General features: G+C 43.1%; 1 protein-coding gene across 2 annotated transcripts in view; it reads left to right on the forward strand.

The window, feature by feature from the left end:
• Positions 1–4,493: 4,493 nt before the first annotated feature.
• Positions 4,494–17,063, forward strand: part of got2a (glutamic-oxaloacetic transaminase 2a, mitochondrial) — a 30,123-nt gene continuing 17,553 nt past the window's right edge. Inside the window, exons 1-4 of one of the 2 annotated variants that reach the window (XM_072279262.1) lie at positions 4,494–4,616; positions 9,088–9,244; positions 11,264–11,392; positions 16,259–16,318. In XM_072279262.1, the coding sequence (XP_072135363.1) occupies positions 4,543–4,616; positions 9,088–9,244; positions 11,264–11,392; positions 16,259–16,318 (420 nt within the window). In that variant the 5' untranslated portion in view covers positions 4,494–4,542. Of the gene's footprint in view, positions 4,617–5,383; positions 5,618–9,087; positions 9,245–11,263; positions 11,393–16,258; positions 16,319–17,063 lie in introns of those variants that run through there. The other variant, XM_072279263.1, reaches the window with a different exon arrangement.

Here is a 17,063-nt window from a genome sequence, read left to right on the forward strand (position 1 = left end):
TGATTTTTCTTTCAAAGTTTTTCCCTTTCCATTGCTGGATTCAGAAAGCTGCTTTCCACTTCTTAAAGGATATGACATAATGACAACTATTCCCCTCTAAGATCCAAGAAATAGAAGTTAAAAATTCAAGGTTTAAACTGGGGAAAAGGAGGCATTAAAGGCAGCCGCAAAAATTTATGTATTACTCCATCGAGCCGCAGGCGGAAGTCCGGCCTTTTTCACCACACAGCTGGTGTGTACAGACCACATGAGATCCTCGGTGATGTGTATGCTGAGAAACTTAAAGCTGTTCACCCTCTCAACCCCAGATCCATTGATATCAATAGGGTTAGCCTGTCTCCATTCCTCCTGTAGTCCACAACCAGCTCCTTTGTTCTTGCGACATTGAGGGAGAGGTTGTTTTCTTGACACCCTTGTGTCAGGGTGATTACTTCTCTGTAGGCCACCTCATTATTGTTTGAGATTAGGCCAATCAGTGTAGTGTCGTCAACAAATTTAATTAGCAGATTGGAGTTGTAGGTGGCGACACAGTCATGGGTATAAAGGGAGTAAAGGAGGGGGCTTAATACACAGCCCTGTGGGGCACCTTTGTTGAGGGGCAGAGGTGAAGGAACTCACTCTTACCATCTGTTGGTAATCTGACAGGAAGTCCAGGATCCAGCTACACAAGGCAGGGTCAAGGCCGAAGTCTCTGAGCTTCTCGTCGAGCCTGGAGGGAATTATGGTGTTGAATGCTGAACCGTAGTTCAGGAACAGCATTCTCACATAAGCACCCTTCTTCTCCAGATGTGTAAGGTCGGTGTGTAGAGCTGTGGTTATTGCATCATCTGTTGATCAGTTGTGTCGGTAGTGAATTGCAGGGGGTCCAGTGTGGGTGGTAGCATGGTGCTGATGTGGTCCTTGACCAACCTCTCAAAGCATTTGCTTATTACTGAGGTGAGTGCAACAGGACACCAGTCATTCAGACATGTTACCTTGGTCTTTTTCCGTATAGGGACAATGGTGGAGCAGGAGGATACGGAGAGGGAGAGATTTAAAATGTCTGTAAACACGCCTGCCAGTTGTGTTGCGCACATTCTGAGTACTCGCTGTCCGGTCCTGCAGCCTTGTGACTGACCACCCGTTGGAAACACCTGCGTACTGCGGCCTCAGAGATGACCAAGGTGCAGGTCGCATCAGCAGCTCTCCTCAGGGGCTCAGTGTTGGCGACATCGAACCGAGCGTAAAAAAGATTTAGCTCATCTGGGAGAGAGACAGCGATGTTGGCAGCACCACTGACCTTAGTTTTGAAGTCTGCGATGGTGTGCAGACCCTGTCATAAGCTGCGTGTGTGTTACCAGAATAAGTGAAAAATGTAAGTGGAAAAGAAAAATATAATTGTGATAAATTACAAAATCAGTACGACAGAGACATTAAAAAGACTAAAGAGTACATCTCAGCAGAAGAACAGAACAAGTGTAATCAGATCAAAATGCCGACAGTCAGGACAAATTAAAAAAGTATCAGAAAACTCAACAGGGATGTCAAGTAGGTGGTTTCAGGCCAAGGCACCATAAATGCTGCCTGACCTGCTGAGTTCCTCTAGCATTTTGTGTGCTTTGCTCGAATTTGCAGCATCCGCAGATTTTCTTATCTTTATGATTATTAATAAGATTGGATTGGCCCCATGTTTTGCATAAGTCTGCACAATAAGGAACCAATCTGGTTGGACTAATTCTCCCTAAGTTGTCTTACTGTGGTGAGGTCAAGAACCCATCTTATCGGGCACAAGTTGTCAGCACTACAGCCAGGACCTTGTTAGGGCCATGGCCTATCTAGTACACACAGCTTAATTTTTAACTACTTCATTTTTATTTGTTTTTCATAAAACTTGCAAATACAACATGTGGCATGTGGCTGCATTATCTCAGCCTCCATATCCTTCACCTAACTAATTTCTGGCACCGTTCTCAGCAGCACAACAATGTATTGTTCTCCACTTAAAGTGAGGATGCTTTATCCTGTAGAGACAGCAGTTGCTGCCAGGATTGCTGGCTTCTCACGGCAGTGATGGTGATGGTGCCACATGAGCCCTGTCTTTGGGCTTCCCATTGAACCTAGAGCTCCAGGTGATTTGCAAGGACTACCACTGCCTGAGCTTGTAGCTCCCATGTGACCTGTGAAGTAAGTGCTGTAGTCATAAGCTGGAGGTAGCTGAGAGCAATGCTGGGAAGAAAGGCTCCAGGAAATTACATTCTAGGATCCTCAGGAAGACAGGGAGGCTGACTTCTATTCAGAAATCGACAGATTTCTGACAGAACCCGGCCTGAACTGCCACGCACACCCTCCCGCTGTGCAGTTAGCAACTCCTGCGTTCTTTAGTCTGTGTTCTCAGTCACTAATTCTAAATGCTTCTTCACCTCCTGTACATTACAGGACTGTGTGATACTTCATCAAGCACCTCCGTCTCCTCCACGTCTCTTCGGGCAACAAATACCTTGAACGCTTCCCAATTCCTAAAATTTACAGTATTTACTTACTCGTCTCCCCCTTACACACTCGGTCAACCTTCAAAGTTGAAAGTAAATTTATTATCAAAGTATGTGTCTGTCATCATATGCTAGCCTGACATTCAGTTTCTTGCAGGCATTTACCAGAACATAAAGAACAATAAAGTTTATGAAAAATTACACAACAAAGACTGATAACCAATGTGAAAAAGTCATATCATGCAAATAATTAAAAATAAATAATACTGACAACATGAGTTGAAGAGTCCTTGAAAGTGAGTCTGTAAGTTGTGGAATCAGCTCAGGGTCGAGGCGAGTGAAGTTATCCACGTTGGGCCGGGAGTCTGGTGGATGTAGGGTGAATTGTTCCTGGTCCTGGTGCTGTGGGATTGAAGGCTCTAGTTCCTCCTGCCTGATGGTAGTAGTGAACAGAGACCATGGCCTGGATGGTGGGGGCAGGGGGCCCTCACTGATGGATGCTGCTGCATTGTGGCAGCTTTCCTTGTAGATGGACACAATGATGGGGGAGGACTTTGCCTGTGATGGACTGGGATATATACCCACCACTTTGCAAAACAGGCCGAGATGCAACCAGTCAGGGTTCATTCCACTGTGCATCTATAGGTTACCAAAGTTTTAGATGACATGGTGAATCTGTGCAAATTTCTAAGAAAATAGAAGCACTATTGTGCTTTCCTCGTAATGGTACTCACATGCTGGTCCCAGGACAGATCCTCTGATATGGTAACACCAAGGAATTTAAAGTTACTGACCCTCTCTACCTCTACCTCAGTGACCTCTGGTTTCTTCCTCCTGTAATCAATAACCAGCTCTTAGGTTTTGCTGCTGTTGAATGAAAAATTGTAGTGGCACCAAAGTTGAAAGTTTAAAGTACGTTTATTATCAAAGTAGGTATACTATACACCACCTTGAGCTTCACCTCCTTACAGGCAGCCACAGAGCAAAGATATCCAATAGAACCCACTGTGCAATTAATAACGAACCAATCGTGCAAACAGTAAATAACATTCAAAGCTAAAGTTCACAAACACACATCAAGGTTGCTGGTGAACGCAGCGGGCCAGGCAGCATCTCTAGGAAGAGGTACAGTCGACGTTTCAGGCTGAGACCCTTCGTCAGGACCAGCAACTTTGATGTGTGTTGCATCTGCAGAATTCCTGTTGCTGAAGTTCACAAAGGTGACTTCAGTCATCACTGTAGGCTGTCCGGGAGCCCGCTAGTTGTCGGTCACAGCCTCAGTTCAGTGCAGAGACGAGTAACCAACTGAACAGCAGCTCCGGCCCCGACACTTTTCAACCTGGCCCGGCACCTAAATCGTTACTCACTCTCAGACCCGGACCCTGCTACTTTGACACGATATCGGGCCCTAGCCCCACCATCTAGATTTGACCCATACATCAACCAGATTTTCAATTTCCCTCTACATGCTGATTCATCAGCACCTATGTTTCTGCCAATAACAGTGCTGTTGTCAGCAAACTTAAACATAACCTCACGGTCACAGGTATAAAGCAAGCAGTGCGCTGGACAAGACACAGCTTTGTGGAGACCGGCGCTGATGGTCATTGTAGAGATGGCATCGCCATCCCGACCCTGGCTGACGGATGAGTCATTCAGCCTGGAGGTGGCGCTGATGAGCCTGAGCACAGTAGACGTTTCAACCCTGGCTGACGGATGAGTCATTCAGCCTGGAGGTGGCGCTGATGAGCCTGAGCACAGTAGACGTTTCAACCCTGGCTGACGGATGAGACATTCTGCCTGGAGGTGGCGCTGATGAGCCTGAGCACAGTAGACGTTTCAACCCTGGCTGACGGATGAGTCATTCAGCCTGGAGGTGGCGCTGATGAGCCTGAGCACAGTAGACGTTTCAACCCTGGCTGACGGATGAGACATTCAGCCTGGAGGTGGCGCTGATGAGCCTGAGCAGCCAGGTTACCTCTTGCCACCGCACGCAAGCCTCCTTGCTTTCCCTGTGGTTATATAAAGCCGCTGCCGCCGACGTCTAAACTTCCCTAACCCGGCAAGCGTGGCGATGTCGTGTTCGTACAGACTGCTGTCGGCGGCGGCCCGCCACCCGGCTCTGGCCGCCGTCTCCGCACGAGCTAGGTAACCGCCAGCCGTCCGATCACCAGCGCTGCCGCCTCCAAGCGCGATCCAAACAAGTCACCGTGGAAACGGGATGGTATCTGTCCGGGCCCCCAACAAAAGCCGCTTATCTTGAGCTTGAAGAACGTTTTAGCTAAGATTGACTTTCCTCAAGATTTTGCGGTTGTGATTTGTGTTGTATGGGGAGGGCGGATGGGCCTCGGGAGACGTGCCCACATTAATCTGTCGTCCTTTGTTCGCTGATTGGCCGAGAAACGTTCCAAGCCCCGCCTTCGTTGCGTCATCACGGTAGCTGTTCCTGGCCGCCGCCTGACAGTCAAGCGGGACCGAGTGACAGCTGCCTGGCGATTGGTGGATGGGTCTGGCGAGGCTCCGCCCTCTCGCGTGGTGGCCGTGCCCTTGACAGCGAGGTCACGGGGGGGGGGGACCCGGCGTGGCGCGGCGGGACGGGACGGGCGGGGAGTCAGTCTCCGCCAGTCTGACCCACCGTAGTCCCGCCTGCCGGGGCCATCCGCTGCTGACGGCCTCTCGGTCCGGGCCGAGCGGAGCGGAGCCTGGGGAGACCCGGCGTGGCGCGGCGGGACGGGACGGGCGGGGAGTCAGTCTCCGCCAGTCTGACCCACCGTAGTCCCGCCTGCCGGGGCCATCCGCTGCTGACGGCCTCTCGGTCCGGGCCGAGCGGAGCGGAGCCTGGGGAGACCCGGCGCGGCGGGACGGGACGGGCGGGGAGTCAGTCTCCGCCAGTCTGACCCACCGTAGTCCCGCCTGCCGGGGCCATCCGCTGCTGACGGCCTCTCGGTCCGGGCCGAGCGGAGCCCCCATTTCCCTTCGCGGCCTGGCTCGGTTTCACGCCCCACTCCGGTCTCCTTGCAAATATCGCCGCTAATGGTCACACAGCATGGAGAGGAGCTTTTCCACCCATATCCCTCTGAACCTCTTCTGTCCATCTATCTGTCCAAGTGTGCCACCTACTCCGGCGGGTCACTGCTATCCTGCTCACCGTTAGTTAGATCAAATCCATTTCTTTCTTCCCTCTATATCTGTCTGGCTGTACTTGATCTGTATGTTTGCTTATAGTGGTGTTAGTGTTACCTCTGGTCATCCTGTTGGCACATTCATCAATGCCCTATAACTGTTGTAAAGCTTTGTCCTTGCAGCATTTCTGAATTGATATTTCCAGTTATTGCAACAGTCAGATTATTTGATGCTATAAATCGCCTTGAGTTAACGATTAATTTGAGATTCTCTAAGATTTCATACAGGAATGTTGCAATAGAAAATATTTTCAGCTGGTTGTTAGCATTTCTTAAAATTTCTTAAAACAGCTTCTTTGTGTGAGTTGCGGTTTCTATGGATGGAAGAGGGTTGGCAAAAGTTGTGCTCGAAACGCAGCTGTTTTTTTCTATTGTGACATTTTGCAACTTGTATTACAAAGCAGAATTAATTACACTTCTGTTGTAATCCAATATGAGTGACCCAGAAGGAATTGCATATGGACCTTTTGGCAATATCTATCTGTTGATGTGTTTTGTTTACTTTAACTAAAGTTGATAATGTATAATTTATACTCTTTTGAATCCTCTAGGACTCCTTGCGCATAAAACTTAGATTTACAAAGTTCTGCGCTTGAAAGAACTGAAGCATGACCTCTTGGGAGCAAATTCCTACTCAGCTTTGCTTTGCAATGTGACTGGTGCTTTTACTTTAACTGAGGATGATGCAGGAGCATGTGGTGCACGTCCTCAGAGCTGAGGAAACTCAGGCACTTATAAAATGTGATCACAAATGCTGGACCAGTGAAGGAAAATGGGGAATTAAACAGAAGCTGTCAAATATGAGATGAGTTCAAAAAAACCTTTTTGTCTGAAAATCAAAACTATTATAGTTTCAGGTTCATGGAGCTTCTCAAATTGAGTTCTTGTTCTTAAGCATCATTTTTTTCTACACTCTACAAAGTAACTCATGGAACTGAAGGTGTACATTGATTAAACTAGTAAATGTTTCAGTGTTCTTTTTAGTCACATTACTTCCACTCTGAAAACTGAATAGTATTAAGATTATATTGTAATAAATTAATTTTAGCTATACAGTATGTTCATAAAAATACAGCAATTTTCTTAAAGACACTTATAACAGTGTCTTAATGCAAATAAGAAGATAATTATATTTAATGCTGAATAAGCTCTTCGGCTTCCAGCTGGGTACAAGCATCAATTTTAACCAACATTTCAATGACAAACTCGTCATATACACCAGAAACGCACTAGATTCTATATTCAGTGCTGTCTAGTGCTAATTTATGTAGATTTTAAATTTGTGATTGTGCAAATGCATTTTGGCATAAACAAAATCTTTTTTTTGAAATCATGGCTTACGTCCAATTTTCCAACTATCCTCAATGAAATGTGCCTCACTTGTGTTTAATGTGAGTTTCAATTTCTCTGTTCATTTCTCCTTTTTTAAAAAAAAGTTATGTCTTGCTAGATCAAGACTTACCTGGTGTTGTGAAGGTTGCCTTATCAAGTCATCCAGACTGACTTCATTAGAATGACCTCTGTCACTGGCTCTCTCCTCTGCACCCCTCTCTTCCCCATTCTTCCTGTCCATACTCTCCACGTTCTTTCTCTCTCCATCTCCTTTCATGGTCTTCTCTTTCGTCTTTTTTGCTTCTTTCTCTTTGGCACAGTTTTCTTTCTTTCTCCAACACATCCCACATCTTTCTATTTCTTACTTTCTCACGTACACAGAAGAGTACATTTAAAATGTGTGTGTATATACACACAGACACACACACCCACCCACCCATCCACTTGCTGTTTGGTTTAGCTTCTACACACTGCCATCACTATGCCAATGCTGGTTTTTCAACCATGACTATATCAAACCTCAGAATAATCCAGGCATGTCATTCCTTTCTGTGGTCTCACCCAAAGTAAATGTATTATCAAAGTGTGTGTCCGTCCATCCCCACCATGTACTACCCTGAGATTCCTTTTCTTGCTGGCATTTACAGCAAAATAAAGACATGCAATATTATTTTGTGAAAAACAATATATAAGGACTGATGCAACCAGGACTGTGCAAAAGAAGACAATTTAGCAGATAAAGAATAAATAATACTGAGTTGTAGAGTCTTTGAAAGTATGGTTTATCATCTTTGTTTAAAGTTAGGCTGGAAACAGATTACTGAGGGTGTTTTAAAATTGTGGTTTCAGCAAACAGGAATGTAACTGGGTTCAGTCAGAGTAGAGTGATGATCTGTGTTAGGAACATGGACGTGGGATTCCATTTTGTCTTCCAGCAGTCAGTCTTTCTCTGACTCACAATTTCCCTATTTCTGATTCTCAATTCCGAGGAGAATTGCAGGTGGTTATTCCCATGTTACTAGATCAGCCACTTATAGGATTTTTACAAGTATATGGGTACAAAGTTACATATTGGTGTGGTATTGGAGAAGTCCTATATTGTTGGAGATTTGTCTTTTAGATGTGACTATACATCAAACTGTGAGGATATCATATAGATTCAGGCTTATTCCTCAGAATAGAACAGTGGATTTGTCCTACTGTGCCATCAACATTTATCTTTTAAAAATGATAATTGTTATTTCAGTAAGTATATAAATTTGAGGGTACTATAATAGGTTTAAACAGAAGCAGGGGAGAAGATTTTAACCAATGGTTGATGAGATTTCAAACTGAAATGATCATGGGCAACACACACAAATTCTGGAGTTGAGAAACTCCACCCGCCAGAAAAAGGTGGGATCTCCCTGTAGCCACCTATTTCAATTCCACCTCCTGCTCCCATTCCAACATGTCAGTCCGTGGCCTCCTGTACTGCCACAATGAGGCCACACTCACCTTCCTCTCATGCTCCTCCCCTTCCTTTTCTTCCATGGTCTTCTATCCTCTCCTACCAAATTTCCCCTCCTCCTCTCCTTTACCTCTTTCACCAATCAATTTACCAGCTCTTTACTTCACCCCAAACCTGCTGAGTTCCTCCAGCATTTTGCATGTGTTGCTTTGGATTTTCAGCATCTGCAGACTTTCTCATGTTTGTGATTCAACTGGATGGGCAGTTTACATGATTTAACATGCAAGGACGCAGACCATGGTTTAACATGCAAGGACACAGACCGTGGTTTAACATGCAAGGATACATGACCTCTTTTGCCATCATGTTCACAATGGGCATGAAAATTTATATGATACTGTACATTAATTGGACACTTTATGCTTACACCATTCTCCTGAGTGGTACATCCATAGCAATCCAATTGGTAGGAAAGTGTGTATTGTGTTTACCTGGGGGTTATGACTGCTATTTATAAAACAAGCTAACTCCTTATTGTGCAATTATAATCCACTATAATGCAGCTTATTTTGTCATTTATGCAGTTTTTAAATGAATTCAAATAACTTTTTGAATAGAAGCTGTCGCTGAAATATACTTTCCAATAATATTCCAGCTCGGTGTGGTCACATGTGGAACTGGGTCCTCCTGATCCAATTCTTGGGGTTACTGAAGCTTTCAAGCGTGACAACAATCCCAAGAAAATGAACTTGGGTGTCGGTGCATACCGTGATGACAGTGGGAAGCCGTTCGTATTGAACTCTGTCCGAAAGGTGAGTAGAATACGGTGTTCCTTTTATTTGTAAAGTGTGTTATGGTGAAGAAACACCAAATCCTGTAGACTCATGGTCTCTTCACTGAACAATGCTGCGAGATGACTGAGGTTAATATATGCATGGGAAAGAGAAAGGGGAAAAAATATAAGAAAATTAAATAATTTCAGGCAGCATTTGTGAAGAGTCAGTAAATAACCTTGTATTTACTGAAAGTTCATCTATTTAGATAAGGGGGGGGGCTTTCTCAACAGGGTCCTTCATTTTTCATAAGAGCCTACCTAATAGAATCTACCGTGTAGTCTGTTGAAATTCTTCATGCTTATTATTGTGGGCCTTTCATATCAAAGTTTAAAATAAAAACACTACAGCACAGAAACAGGCATTTTGACCCATTTGGTCCATGTCAAACATTACACTTCCCAGTTCCATCAATCTGCACCCAGACCATAACCCCCTCCCGTGCATGTACCCATCCAAATTTCTCCCAAACATCCACCACTTACGCTGGCAGCTTGTTCCACTCTCACCACCCTTGAAGTGAAGAAGTTCCCCCTCATTTCACCTTTCACCCTTAACCCATGACCTCTAGTTGTAACACACATAAAAGTTGCTGGTGAACACAGCAGGCCAGGCAGCATCTCTAGGAAGAGGTACAGTCAACGTTTCGGGCTCAGACCCTTCATCCTGAAACGTCGACTTTACCTCTTCCTAGAGATGCTGCCTGGCCTGCTGCGTTCACCAGCAACTTTGATGTGTGTTGCTTGAAATTCCAGCATCTGCAGATTTCCTCATGTTTGCACCTCTAGTTGTAGTCTCCCCTAACCTCAGTGGAAAAAGCCTGCTTGTATTTACCCAATCTCATAATTTTGTACAACCTCTAGCCAATCTCCCCTTAATCTTCTATGTTCTAGGGAATAAATTCCTAACCTATTCAACCTTTCACTAAAACTCAGGTCCTCAATCAATCAGTTCCAGTACCAATTCCTGTGCACACCACTAGTCACTGGTCTCCAGTCAGAGAGGCATCCACCTACTACCACTCTGACTTCTCCCTCAAAGCTAATGTCTAGTCGGCCCAACTTACTGCTTCATCTTGAATGCCAAATGAACCTCTTGACCAACCTTCATTATGATCAGGACATAAATAGCCAATTTTCCGGTGTAGATCTTTTATTAAGTCTACACTTTAAGCACAGTCACAAAAAAAGTAACAGTGGAGTTGCATGGTTTCAGGCCCTTTAACATTGTACTTAATGTTTTCTTCATATCAAGCGGGTTGAACTAACCACTTGCAAAGATTTCTGAGTAACCCAATACTGGAAATGTGATCATTGAAAGACTGGTCCATTACTTCAAGTACAGAACTACAACCTGCAATTCAGAATTGGTGTCTCTTTATGAAATGGCTGCCATTTAGTTGAGAGGAGTACAAAGACCTTCAGAGGGAATTACTTTTATTCTTGGAATTAGAAGTCATTAGGAAGGTAGGATTTGCTCTGTGATTATGGCACTGATACTATGAACCACTGCAGTAACTGTAAAAGCAACGGAGCACTTCTCTGAACACCAGAGCTGTACGACAGGATTGACAATCTGACAACTATGCTAATAATCACCTTGTTTAAAAAAAAAGTCCATATGAATTCAATTCACAAAGTTACTGATGGGAATGAAACTCCAATTTTTATTGATTTAGCTTTGTAGACTACTACTACTCCAGAATTTTATTTCATTCACCATAGAACATGCATCTGTTGAAAATATGTACCATGAGATAGTGGAGAAGGCTGGGGGTTGTGCTACTGTTGAAGGACAACGTCAAAGTGCAGCTGGTAATACCAAACTTGTATTCCGGTGCTTTATTTTTCTTTAACTTTGTTGTACGTACGTGATCCTGTGCAGGAATGGCCAACAGAAAAATTTTTCAGGGGAAGAGCTGTTCTTTGTCAGCACAATCAGTGCCTCCAGACGTTACTACTTCTGACGAGTACCTTGTCATTTCAATATTCTTGACAGGCTGAGAGTCAAATTGCGGCAAAGAAGATGGACAAAGAGTACCTTCCAATAGGAGGCCTGGCAGACTTCAACAAGGCCTGCGCAGAACTGGCTCTAGGGAACAACAATGAAGTCATCAAGAGTGGACGGGTAAAGAACTATGGTTTTCTAGTGATCTGGGCCACGCAAGCAGAAGGCCAGCATACCTGGGTTTCACGACCAAATATATGGAGTAGTCTATCAGGATAGAAGGATAAGTGGTCTGATTGGATGGGAAAATGAGGAGAAGCAATTTATTAAAGCAGGAGATAGCACTATATTGAAGCAGGGGAGGAATATAGACTGTAAGATCCTTAAGACATAGGAGCAGAATTAGGCCAGTCTGCCCATCAAACTCTATAATTCCATTATGGCTGATTTATTTTTTCTCTTAACCTCATTCTCCTGCCTTCTTCCCATATCCTTTGACGCTTTTACTCATCAAGAACCTATCAATTTCTGCTTTAAGTATACCCAATGATTTGGCCTTTACAAATGTCTGTGGCAATGAATTCCACAGGTTCACCAGTATATAGGTCTGATAAATTAATACAATTACAATTAAACCTTTGCTGATCCATTTAACCTGGATGTATTTACTGATAATTAGTGGGAATAATTAAATCTTGATTTGACCAGAACACAGGAATGGTCAAGATTATGTGCACATTGGGATATCATTCAAAAGTTTAAGCAGATTTTGGAAGTTTAACTGAACGTGGGGATACCAAAGTGAAGTTATTGTCATTGCAGAGAGGTAACATGATCTGGGTTTTAAAGAAGGCTAAAAGCAACATAGAAGCAGATAATCTGAAGAACTGAGAGGGCTATTAAACCAAGTTCAAAGTTACTTGGTGGTAAACCTGATATTTTTCCCATGGAATAGCAAGTAAGCAAAGAGCTTTCTCATTAACCATTTAGCACTGTTGGAGAGTGCTGTAATCTGGGGTGGGGGTTGTTGGGAATGTGGGCAGAATTTAATAGGATTACTATAAATGGGCTCAATAGACAGAAATGCCTGGTTCAATGCTGTATGACTATTAACTTTAATTGACCTTGAGCATTATTTAGAGATACAGCACAGTAACTGGACCAATGAGCTTGTGCTGTCCAATTATACCCATGTGGCCATTTAATCTAATAACCCATACACCTTTGAAATGTGAGAGAAAACCGATGCAGTCACAGGGAGAACGTACCAACTCCTTGGAAATTGAACCTGCTGTAATACCACTAGCTACTGTGCAGCTCCTTTGTATTATGTGTATTCACCCTCTCAAATAATCAATATTATGAATTCAAGAAAACGGAAAAAAAGATGTAGCCAAATATTGTATTATCAGTGTACCAAGAGCTGATAAATCGCAAAATTACTTTTAAAAAGCATCAGCGTTAATGTGGATGCATGGAAATATCCCATAATCTGAGCACTGGCGAACTTAATCTGTGTTGGTTATGGAATAGGAAACGTTGAGACAGAACAGCGTTGTAGTATTTTCTTAAAATTTCATATCAAACTGCAAGTTGTTTAACTAGTAGGCTAAACGGTGGAGACCAGCGTAGGTAGAATTTGGATTTCCAGGAGCCAGTTAATAAATTGCTGCATGAAATTAGCTCTTTGTGGTATTGATGATGAAAAATGGAGAATTGGTTAACTGAGAGAATGTATGAGAGTCAGTTCAAATGGGTGCTTTTTTTTTAAAAGATTTACAGGCTGTACCTACTGTAATGTATTAGGAATCAGTGTGAAGGTGTCAGCTATTTCTAATCTCTCTTAATAGACAGCCAAATGGACTAGGGGAAGTTGCTGAAGATGCTGTACATGTGGGAAAGGAAGTTGTTGGATATAATGAATGAAAATTTGTAACATTGGTAGGTTAACTGGGTGAGCAAAAACATGACACAGCATGGCGTGCATTAATATAAGCAATCCACTTTAGAAGTATAGAAAAGTAGAGTATTATTTGTGCCGTATGTTTTATGTTCTCTAAATGGTATGGGGCTATTTAAAGCTTGTGTTCAGGGAGATCTAGGTCTCTTTTTATGAATAAGTCAGTTTGCAGATACAGCAAGTAATTAGAAAGGTAAATGAGATTTTAGTGTTTGTTGAAAGGGAGATTGAGTAAGTAAGTGTAGGTGAGCTTTGCTAAACTGTTGTACCTGGTGTACTGGCTACAGTTTTGGTCTTATTGAAGGAGGGGTATGCTTACCTTGAGAAGATGTGCTGATGACTCAATAGATTGCTTATAATCTGAAGACAATTGTGCAGATATTGCCTACGCACTAGAGTCAAGCTGAAACTTCAAAATTATGAGCCGATAGCAAAAACTACAGTGGAATATAGATCAGTTGCATATATGAGTGGAGAAATGGTAGATGGAGTCACTTGGCCAAATGACAAGTGTTGCTCCTTGGTAGGTCAAATATAAAGAGACAGTACACTGTTAAGGGCAAGGCCTTTAACAATGTTGATGAGTAGAGGGATCTTGCGGTCTAAGTTCATAGCTCCCTGAAAGTGACTACATAGGTTCATAAGGTGCTTAAGAAGATATATGACATGCTTTCCTTTGTTAGTTGAGGCATTGAGTTCAAAAGTCATGAAGTTGCAACTTTATAAAACTAGTTAGGCCGCCTTTGGAGTGTTGTGTACAGTTCTAGAAACATAGAAAACCTACAGCACAATACAGGCCCATTGGCCCACAAAGCTGAGGCGAACATGTTCTTACCTTAGAACTACCTAGGCTTTACCCATAGCCCTCTATTTTTCTAAGCTCCATGTATCCATCCAGGAGTCTCTTAAAAGACCCTATCTTTTCCACCTCCACCACCGCAACTGGCAGCCCATTCCACCCACTCACCACTCCCTGTGTGAAAAAACTTACCCCTGACATCTCCTCTGTACTTCCTTCCAAACACCTTAAAACTATGCCCTCTCGTGCTAGCCATTTCAGCCCTGGGAAAAGCCTCTGACTATCTACACGTTGCCCCATTATGGGAAGGATATCAAGGCTCTGGAGAGGATGCAGAAGACATTTACTAGGATGTTGTCTGGATTAGAAGGCATGAGAGATTGGACTAACTTGGGTGGTGGTTTTCTCTGGAGTAGCTGAGACAGAGGGCGGATGTGATAGAGGTTTATAAGACTATGAGAAGCATAGAGTAGACAGGAAGTATCTTTTTCCTGGGTTGAAATGCCTTAATACCAGAGGGAATGCACCTAAGGAGATGTAAGGAGTAAGTTTGTTTTACACAGTGGTGACACCTGGATTGTACTGCCTGGGGTGGTGGTAGAGGCAGATACAATGGAGGCTTTTAAAAGATGTTTAGATACTGTAAGCACATGAATGTCAGGGAAATGGAAGGATTTGCGCACCATGTAGGCAGAGAGGATTGGTTTAGTTGGCTATTTGATTACTAATTTAAGTAGTTTGGCATAACATTGTGGGCTGGAGGGACTGTTCTTGTACTGTTCTATGTTCTTGTCAAGGTGGACGAGATGAGGATGCTTCCCCTGGTGGGTGAATCTAAAACCAGAACAAAGGTTGGGGTAATTGGTTGTAAACCAGTTCTGAAATTTTCCTGCCTGAAGTGTGATGTAGTCGTGAATCTAAACGTATTCATTGCCAAGTTGCATGTATTTTTTTGTGGCTTCAGGGATTAAGCAAGAAAGTGGTGTTGAAACCAAGATCTGATCAGCCATGATCTCATTGGAATGACAGAGCAAGTTAACGGGGCTGTTAACGCTTTCTGTTACTAGTACTCTTCAGTACGTCTGGGTTGGTTTGCAACACTAGCCTGCAAATAACTGCCCTCTTCACAACGGAATGGACTACTTAGCTGCTTGGTCCCATGATTCTTATAAACACCATCACATCCACAAAGAGTCCTCATTAGTGTTCTAAGCAATATACCATTGCTCAAAAATGTTACCCATCACACAGCAATTCAGAAATTGTTAGAAACAGCTGTGACACTATGCCCAAGGAAGAAATATTAGAAACGCAAGAGATTCTGCAGACGCTGAAAGTCCATCTACAGGAGTCCTGAGGAAGGGTTTTGGCCTGAAACATCGACTGTTTATCCCTTTCTGTAGATGCTGCATGACCTGCTGTGTTTCTCCAGCATTATGTGAATGTTAGAAAGTTGTTCAAACATTTGGTCAGGGCAATAGATTTTAAGTGTTCTGGAAGGAAAATAAGGCAGATGAAATGAATGGGGTTTATGGTGGGGAATGGTAGGGCAGCTGAAATCACAATAGCCATTGGTGCAACGTAAGATGCGCAAGATGCTACTGCCTAAGGAAGGTAGACCTTTTAGATTCTTGAGCAAATGTACAGGTTACTGACGAGTAGAGGTAGAGCCACAAAAATAAGCATTTTAGGTATGAGACAGGAGGTGAATTAATAAAGGATGAAGAGTAAACCTCCTTTCATTGTGTTTGTATTAATGTGAACATCAAACTCCATGGAATTGGTGCGAGTCTACCTGTCTCCCAAATTAAAATCCGTGGTCTTTTGGAATAAATATCCCAATTTGTCTTAAATCAACATTGTTATGTGTTACGTGTTTTAGGCCAAGACGCCCTGGATTTATGGTCCTGGCCCCTTTACTTACCAGTCTGCATTATATTTCAATGGATAGAACTGCAACACTGTATTACCCAGTTCTACTACCTGTGGTCTCATCACTCTAGAAAGATAGAAACATAGAAAATAGGTGCAGGAGTAGGCCATTCGGCCCTTCGCGCCTGCACCGCCATTTATTATGATCATGGCTGATCATCCAACTCAGAACCCTGCACCAGCCTTCCCTCCATACCCCCTGATCCCCCGTAGCCACAAGGGCCATATCTAACTCAAACAAAAGCAGAAAATGAAAATCTAGTTTAATTCATTTTTCTCTCTCCCTCTCCCTCTATATGAATACTGAATATTTTGCAAATGCACAGTCATAAACTAGAGCTTATTTTGATTTCAGTACATCACCGTTCAAACTATTTCTGGAACTGGATCTCTGAGAGTTGGTGCTAATTTTTTGGTAAGTAGCAACACTATTTGAGTAAATCTCAATTTTATCATCTGAACTTGCCTGATTCCCTCCACCTAAACTCCAGACACAATGTTCTGCTTCTTGGAAGTAGTCTTCCACTTCTGAGACCACTGTTGGCTTTCTTCTCATTAAACATCAAGATTTCTTGTAATTTCTTTAACAGATTTCCTCAGGATCTCAAAACTGGCAGCCTTTACCAGTGAAAATATTTTCTTCCTTCTACAGCCTCAGTGTCAAACCTTCAAGACAGTTTCTTAACTTTGTTTTCAGTCTATTAATTCTTTGGCAGAATTGTAGGGGTATTTTACACTGCTGTCTTAGAACATTTATAAATTAAAGCACAGTGAAGCCTTATTTTTAAGAAAATTGTTTTTCTTTTTATCTGGATTAATGATTTGAGTATTTGAAAACCTCACTTGCTAGTATGGTGCTTTCGGCATCATGTGAAAACTGCAAGGTCACTTCGGCTTTCTTCAGTGAAGACTTTTTACTCTACTTTTCCTTTTCCCTCCTTGCTGTAACTTCCTAAGTTAACCACAAATGGTAAACTGCATCACCAAATTTGTGGATGACACCAAGGTTGTGGGTGTAGTGGATAGCAAGAAAGACTATCGTATCTTGCAGCGGGATCTGGACCAGCTGAAAAAAATCAGATGCAAAGTGGCAGGTGGAATTTAATGCAGGCAAGTGAAAGGCGTTGCACTTTTAAGAAGACAAACCAGGGTAAAAGTTA

The sequence above is a fragment of the Mobula birostris genome, chromosome 15 (genome assembly GCF_030028105.1).
Source record: "Mobula birostris isolate sMobBir1 chromosome 15, sMobBir1.hap1, whole genome shotgun sequence".
Lineage (NCBI taxonomy): Eukaryota > Metazoa > Chordata > Chondrichthyes > Myliobatiformes > Myliobatidae > Mobula > Mobula birostris.